We start from the raw sequence: 7987 nt of genomic DNA, 5'->3' as shown, positions 1-7987 counted from the left end.
GGTCCCTTTCTGTTCTCTACTAAGCACCTCTAAACTATAGTTACTGAGTTGCCTCCCCTCTCTCCCTCTTTTTCATTGCCTCTTAGCTATCTTGTAAGGCACCACACTAACATCAAGCATTACTAGAATTGACATGATGTGGGATAATATTCAAACCAGTACATCTATTCCATAAGGAACAAATTCCCAAAAGCACTGTTTCAATGGGACACATTGGGGGTCATTTACTAAGGGCCTGATTCGCGTTTTCCCGACGTGTTACCCGAATATTTCCGACTTGCGCCGATTCTTCCTGAATTGCCCCGGGTTTTTGGAGCACGCCATCGGATTGTGGCGCATCGGCACCAGCGTACACGCGATGGAAATGGGGGGGCATGGCCGAACGGATTCGGAGAAACTGCCACATTTAAAAAAAAAAGTGTCGCTCGACACGCGCTTACCTTCACCAGGAATAGGATCGTGAACTCCGGCGGACCTCAGCGGACTTCAGCGCGGCAGCGACACCTTGTTTAACATCTCAAACTATGTAATGTTGTGTAATATGCCTTATCACTAACATCCAACAAAATCCGTTGATTAACCATAAAACTCAAGCATGGTAAACCAGGGACACTTACTCATAGATACTTACAGTTACTATCATAATCTTCTCATATTTGTGATCCGTGGCTTTTAAAATAATGCCAATGAGAATGGTTTAATGGGATGTTACCAGAGCTCCCCAGTGCTGAAGCTACACAGGCTTTTGTAAATGTTGATTTTAGAAATAAGGAAAGAAAATTATGACATTCCCCCTGCCTGGATCTATGAGTAAGGCCCCTTTCACACTTGCGTTTTTCAGGCGCGTTTTCTGTAACCAATGGGTCTTTTCAGACCTGCATTTTTTTTTTTCTCGCACACACACGCGTTTTTTTTAATGCGCGTTTAAATCTCCACATGCTCTACTTTTGCAAGTCACGCGCGTAAAAAACGCACCATACAAGTCTATGGAGATGCATCAAAAACGCATCGCACTCTGAGACACTTGCAAGTGCAATACAAGTGCAATGCGTTTTTCACGCATCAATTGCCATAGAAAAGATAGAGCTCAGTCATGAGTCCATTTCACTGAACAAACTCTGACTGAAAACTGATTGCACTCTGATGCAAAATGTGCGTTTTTCACTGACCAAACACCGATCGCACACTGATCAGACTCTGACGTGATCTGCAACGCAAGTGTGGAAGGGGCCTTAAGTGTCCCTAGTTTATCATGCTTCATTTTATGGTCCAGAATAATGGGATCATACAGGAAATCAACACTAAAGTGATGTTATTTGGATATGTAAAGTTGTGGAGGGCAGGGAGAATTCAGCACTCTCAAGCTCTCTCTGCCTCAGAATGCCCCCTGCTTTAATTTACCTCATTCACAAGACTTCAGAAAACATCCCAACAACCATAACGTGGAAAACATAATTTACTTATGCGGTCCCCCGGAGTTCCCAAAAGTGCATTTTCCATCCGGAATGCACTCTGCCATGATTCACTAAGATCGTGCGCCCGATTTCCTGCATCCGTCGCTTCCCCGCTCAGGTCCGCCGGAGTTCACCATCTTCCTCTCGGTGCATGTAAGTGCTTGGCTTGCGACACAATTTTGAAGTTAAATCCCGCGGTTTGTCCGAATCCATTGAATCGTCCGACGGCCCGCCCCCTGATTTGTGTCGCGTGAAAGCCAGCACGATTGCGACAAAATCCTATTGCGTGCGCCAAAAAAACCCTTTTAAATCCCTGTCCCAGCAGCACAAAATGGAAATCGTCGGTATGTCTGACAAAAGTGCGGTCCGCAGGTCACTTAGTAAATGATCCCCAATGTATTCAGACATCCTGAGTGCACTATTTAGGTTACTATTAAAACATCTTCATCAAAGACCACTACAATTTATTATATGGAGTTGCCATACTTATCATACCCCATTTATTCCCCCTGACATAGTAAAACAAACCATAATATACTTACCAAATATAAACTGAATCACCCCAGAGATTTAGCAAAAATAAATTACCTGTTGCTTAAAATACACATCTTCAGTTGCTGCCAATAATGGATTTCTAACATGTAACAATAGTTAACTCCTGCGTGGTAATTATTAGGACTGGTAGGCGGATCACATCATCAAATTATATTACTCGATTGCACATTGGCATCGCTGCTAGAACGTGTCATGCATAGTAAATCTTCCATCTTCGCTGACTAGAAGTCGCGCCACGCCTCTGACTGGGACAACCTGGCAGGATTCCTGCTTTTTCATGGTGATATATAACTTCATCAACATGTGCTCCTTTCATCCTGTAAACGGTAGCACAAGGCTGAACACCGGTGGGGATCTGTTTTGAGTCTCCTTTACTTTTATAGACTGTAATCATGCTTAAGGAGCTATGTGCAGGATTTCATGTTAAGGCCTTTCTAGCTGAGCTGGTAGCAACACTCATTTTTGTTTTTGTAGGCCTGGGTTCAACGCTATCATGGTCGGGAGCTATGCCTACCGTTTTACAAATAGCTTTTACTTTTGGCTTGGGAATAGGTACAATGGTACAAGCTGTAGGTCACATCAGTGGGGCTCATATCAACCCTGCCGTAACCATAGCCCTGCTCGTGGGGGCTCGAATATCTTTGGTCCAGACCTTCTTCTATGTGATCGCTCAGATGTTGGGGGCTGTGGTTGGTGCTGCTTTACTCTATGAATTTGCACCCCCCGACATTAGGGGAGGTTTTGGCGTGAACCAGGTAAGTGCATGTTAAACATCATTTAAAGAGTTCTATTGAATATTTTTGTATATTTTGGTCACACTTTTAGATTTTCTTTTTATTAGGACTTTCTTTTTTATGTGTCAATAAGTCATTCTGTAACAATATCAAACTATTTCAAACCTCTTTCCCAAAGTGAAGAGAAGTGTGTGTATCCTGTATGTAAAGCTAGGAGGGATGTGGCACAACACATGATATAACAATGAGTAATGATGCACAAAACAATTTCCCAACGGGATTAATAAACTTTTATTCTATTCTCTTACATAGAACTGATGATATATCTGAACTAAAGCTGTGAGAAGTTAAGAACATATTTAGCACTGGATCCAGCTTACATTTCTGATGTTAAGATTGCTAATTAAATGCAAATCTGATTTAATTTTCCGATATTAACTGTGAAGTTATTAAATTGTAATTGTGTCTTCCTTGTAATTAAGACTAATGCACTGCTATATCTTATATGAAATAGCCAAGCAACAATACAACGTCTGGACAAGCTCTCGCTATTGAGATCATTCTTACCATGCAGCTTGTGCTCTGTATCTTTGCTTCAACTGATAGTCAGAGGACGGACAACATTGGTTCTCCAGCCATATCCATAGGACTGTCAGTGGTGTTGGGACATTTACTTGGGGTATGTATACTTGGCATCATGTACTTTTGCAAAACTATATGATTTAAAGGGTTTTAGAAATGTTTGTTGGAGTTCAGCAACCAGCCACTACACCTCCTGGTCTTGGCTTAGCATTTAATTAAATTAAAGGGGTTTTCGATTTTCTGTAAATAAATACTATTTTTTGTAAAATGAAAACCATTTTCCAATATACTTTCTGTATCAATTCCTCACAATTTTCTAGATCTCTGCTTGCTGTCTTTCAACAGGAAGCTCTATTGTTTACTTCCTGATCTCTGGTCATGTGATGTCACACAGTTGCACAACCCGTTATAACACACAGCTCTGATTACTCTCTGTAATACTAACGAGCCGTGCACCTGTGTGACATCACATGACCAGGAACCTGTTTTTTATCCACAGAAAGTAAACAATGAAGCTCCATGGTGAATGACAGCAAGGAATTGATACAGGAAGTATATTGGAACATTGTAGAACGTTTAATCATACAAACAATAACATTTAAGTTGACGACTAATATGCAGTAACCTGCTGTGACCACTACACAGAAAACAGCGCTACATTCAGTCCACATGGACTATGAAAAGAACAGAGCAATGAAAAGAAATATGGGGGACATCTTTGCAGTTTTCTTTTAAAATCAATGAATCTTTGCCAAATTTTACAATTTTTTGTCAACTCCGTCCACTCTTCATTTCTTACAACTGACACTGTGGGGCATATTTATCAGGGCCTCTGCTTCACGTCAGTGGCTTATTGTTAGCACTTGCGATTATTTTTCCCTGTCCGCTACCTTCACGCCATTGGGTCATGAAGGGATGTGAGGCGGGGGAGTCATGGCCGAGTGGAGGGCGCGGCCAGCCAGGAGTGGGCGGGTGCAGATCGTTACTGTCCCCGCGACTGCACACTCGCTGCTGCTGCCGACTTCTTATAGAATAAATGCTACACAGCCGCCTGCCCCAATACAGCAAGAGGCAGAAGCCTCTTGAAGTATTGAAGTATACCGCTGCGAGAAAGCAGCTGCGGGGTAATCATACCCTGGCACCGGCGTATGATAAATATGCCTCTGCGAATCTAAATGAGCTTGACAGGTCTATAAAGTGCAGTTTTGCAAAAAGTTGTAAATTTAGGCACAAATCCCCTACAGTCTCCCTTGTGGTGAAGAAAAACATTTTCTGCAACTTTTTTAGAAAATCCAGCCCAATAGACACTACAAAAACTACAATAAGATGATAAATCCGGTTTCTGGTGTTGTCTTCCCAAACTACAATAAGGATTCAGGTCAATGACGCTTTGTTCTCCTTCTAGATCTACTACACTGGATGTTCCATGAATCCTGCTCGGTCTTTTGGTTCCGCTTTGATGACAGGAAACTTTGAGTATCATTGGGTGAGTTTTTGAAAGTATTTATGTTCCTTATATACAACTTAATGAGGGTCATTTACTAAGGGCTCGATTCGTGTTTTCCCGACGTGTTACCCGAATATTTCCGATTTGCTCCGATTTTCCCTGAATTGCCCCGGGATTTTGGCGCACACAATCAGATTGTGTCGCATCGGCGCCGGCATGCACACGACGGAAATCGTGGGGCGTGGCCGAACGAAAACCTGACGGATTCGGAAAAACCGCCGCATTTAAAAAAAAAATGTGTCACGAAAATTGCACTTACCTTCACTCAGCCCGGCTCGGTGTATTCCAGTGTGTTCCGAAGCTCTTCAGCGCAGCAGCGCCACCTGGTGGACGGCGGAGGAACTACCTTAATAAATCCCGGCCGGACCTGAATCCAGCGCAGAGAACGCACCGCTGGATCGCGAATGGACCGGGTAAGTAAATCTGCCCCAATATGTATAGGCAGTCCCCGGGTTTGTTCTTAAGTTGAATTTGTATGTAAGTTGGAACTGTATATTTTATCATTGTAATCCCAGCCAGAACTTTTTTGGTCTCTGTGACAATTGGATTTTAAAAAATGTTGGGTTGTCATAAGAATCAATATTATCACTAAAGCTTCATTACAGACACCTGTGATAACTGTTACAGCTGATCATTGTAGCCTAGGACTAAAGTACAATAAATTACCAATATCCAGAGGTCCGTTTGTAACTAGGGGTCGTATGTAAGTCGAGTGTTTTTAAGTAGGGGACCACCTGTACTTATGTTCTTACTCTTACTACTGTTTTTTTATCTAAAATTGTATTTAAAAAAATTGTGCTTGACTAATCTCATTGTATGTTTTGAAGTCAGACATGTTCCTCTGAGAAGTAACCTGTCTCTTTTATGTTCTCTATACAGATTTTCTGGGTGGGGCCGATAACAGGCGCAATCTTTGCATGTCTACTTTATGACTATGTCTTCGTCCCTCAGTCAATAAGTCCCAGCGAGAGGCTGGAAATCCTACGTGGTAACTTCATGCAGGAGAATGAAAACGAAGAGAGACGGAAACAATCTGTAGGCCTTAATTCTCTCTACAATCAATCAAATAACAAAGAAAAAATGTGAAATCCTATTTTGTATTTTATGTGACAATTATGATGTGGTATTGTACAAAATGCTCCGAGATGCCATGACACAGAGGGCGAAAGAAGATGGGGGCGTTGAAGGGTTCTCTTTCAATGGGATTAAGTTCCAATTGACAAACTTCTGGTACAAAGCAGCCATTTTTTTTTTTTAATTTTGGTCAATCCCTTTAAAGGGGTTATCCCTGATCATATTTTTTTTATTTTCCAAAGGTGGTTAAAATGATAGATAAGATCTTAAACTCCAAACTGTCCTTACCTCTGGTCCAGTGCAGCACCTCCCCTCAACATCAGCCTCTGTTGGTATACAGAGGCACAGAAGTGATGTTACGTCAACAGCGTGCTCCCGCTATGTCCTAACAAAGGCTACTGTAGCAGGTAGACACTGTTGACGCAACGTCACTGATAAGCCTCTAAATACTAACTAAAGCTGGTGGTGATGGGAGGCACCAGAAGTGAGGATAGAGATAATAATAAGTTCTCTGTTATTTTAAGACCACCTGTAACATTCAGATTCTGGAAGTCCCCTTCAAGCATTTTTGATAAATACTAGCACAGGAATATTTTATATAATCATTTATGAAGAAAATATTACTATAAAGAAAATGAATAATTAGAATCTTAAAAGGAACCTGTCATCAGAACACGCATTTTCACCTAATGACAGGTTCCGGTAGACTTTTTAATAATATTTAGCAATCTGCTTTTATAATTAATATTAATGCTTCCACTCATTTTTAAAAGTTAACAAAAGCATACCTGACTTCTTACCAACAAACTGCATCAAATGACAGGGTATTAGAGTTCATGATGTCATCACCATCATCTCCTCTCTGCTCTGTTAGATGTCTGCCTCTTCCTCCTTCCCCCTCCCTAAGGCTATATTCACACGAACGTATGGGGGACGTATATACGGCCGACGTATATACGGCCGATATACGCCCCCCATACACTCCTATGGGCGCACGGCACCCTACGGGAGCGGTACGGTGCCGCACACGTGCGGCACCGTACTGTTCCGTACCCGGGAAAAAGATAGGACCTGTCCTATCTTTTCCCGTAATACGGCGCCGTGCGCCATAGGTTGCTATGGAGAGGGGCGGGGGTGAGCTGCGGTACGGTACGGGCTGGCAACGGCAGTGTGAATATAGCCTAATACAGACATGAGCTGAGATTTTCCTGAAGCATGGGTCAGCAAACGGCTGCTAAGGGAGAGGAGGGAAGAAAGTGGAAGACCTAGCAGAGCAGAGAGCAAATAATGATGATGAATGCACCCTTCTTACAAATTCCCCCAAGACTCAATGTAGTTTGCTGCAAGGATCCAGGTTTTCTTTTATATACTTTTAAAAGTGAGTAGAAGCAGTAATGTTAATATAAAAGAAGAGCGGTAATTAGCATTGAAAAGGCAATGGGAACCTGTCATTAGGAGTTTGAGAAAAAGTGACTCAGATATATTTTCAGACATCACAAAGCCATAAGGTCTTACAGTAATTCCCCTACAAGTGATAGTTATATGGCAATGTGATATATTTAGCCATTTTGTTTTTTAAATGCCTATACGTGTGACATTGCTATCACAGCCATCAATGGAGTCTTGAAAGTCACCCCCTGTTAATGTGATTGTAATTTTTATAGAGCACCTGTTTGTTTATGCAGAACATAATATGAGAGTCATCTTGTGTAGTATAGTGTACATATTAGGACATTAAGAATAGCCAATGACAAATCCGACCAGCTTGAGTACTATGATTTTATTGCCATTAAATGGTAGGATCCCCTTTGAATATCCTTATACCGTCTTCATGTGATATAACTGTAAATAAACTACTTTATTCATTATTGAGGTCACATTTAATGAGTTTATTTCAAGACATTGTAATTGTAAGGGAAAAAGACAACTTTAGTTGATGAGGTAAAAGACAGGAGGCTTCAATTTACATATCAACAACATGGTGCAGAACTCTTAATAGATGTTGGTAAAAATCCTAAATCCTGCCAACACACTAACAAACACATTACAAAACATGAGATAAAGAAGTCAACCCCTTTAAG

At 41.5% G+C, this 7987-nt stretch overlaps 1 protein-coding gene across 1 annotated transcript; it reads left to right on the top strand.

The window, feature by feature from the left end:
- The first annotated feature begins 2321 nt into the window (after nucleotides 1-2321).
- Nucleotides 2322-7709, top strand: LOC140116479 (aquaporin-5-like). Its single transcript, XM_072132993.1, has 4 exons — nucleotides 2322-2764; nucleotides 3258-3422; nucleotides 4731-4811; nucleotides 5712-7709. The coding sequence occupies exons 1-4, from the start codon at nucleotides 2402-2404 to the stop codon at nucleotides 5916-5918; spliced, it is 816 nt and encodes a 271-aa protein (XP_071989094.1). The 5' UTR covers nucleotides 2322-2401; the 3' UTR covers nucleotides 5919-7709.
- The last annotated feature ends 278 nt before the right edge of the window (nucleotides 7710-7987 follow it).

Source organism: Engystomops pustulosus, chromosome 2 (assembly GCF_040894005.1).
Source record: "Engystomops pustulosus chromosome 2, aEngPut4.maternal, whole genome shotgun sequence".
Classification (NCBI taxonomy): Eukaryota; Metazoa; Chordata; class Amphibia; order Anura; family Leptodactylidae; genus Engystomops; species Engystomops pustulosus.
The sequence above is the reverse complement of the archived record's forward strand: the minus strand, read 5'-3'. Positions and strand labels throughout refer to the sequence as shown.

What these genes read in the sequence shown, in the direction of transcription:
- LOC140116479 (XM_072132993.1), top strand. Translation starts at nt 2,402, where the DNA reads ATGCTTAAGGAGCTATGTGCAGGATTTCATGTTAAGGCCTTTCTAGCT. An exon ending in GAGGTTTTGGCGTGAACCAG is followed by an intron (nt 2,765 to 3,257) that starts GTAAGTGCATGT and finishes TATATGAAATAG; the next exon opens with CCAAGCAACAATACAACGTC. An exon ending in TGTTGGGACATTTACTTGGG is followed by an intron (nt 3,423 to 4,730) that starts GTATGTATACTT and finishes TTCTCCTTCTAG; the next exon opens with ATCTACTACACTGGATGTTC.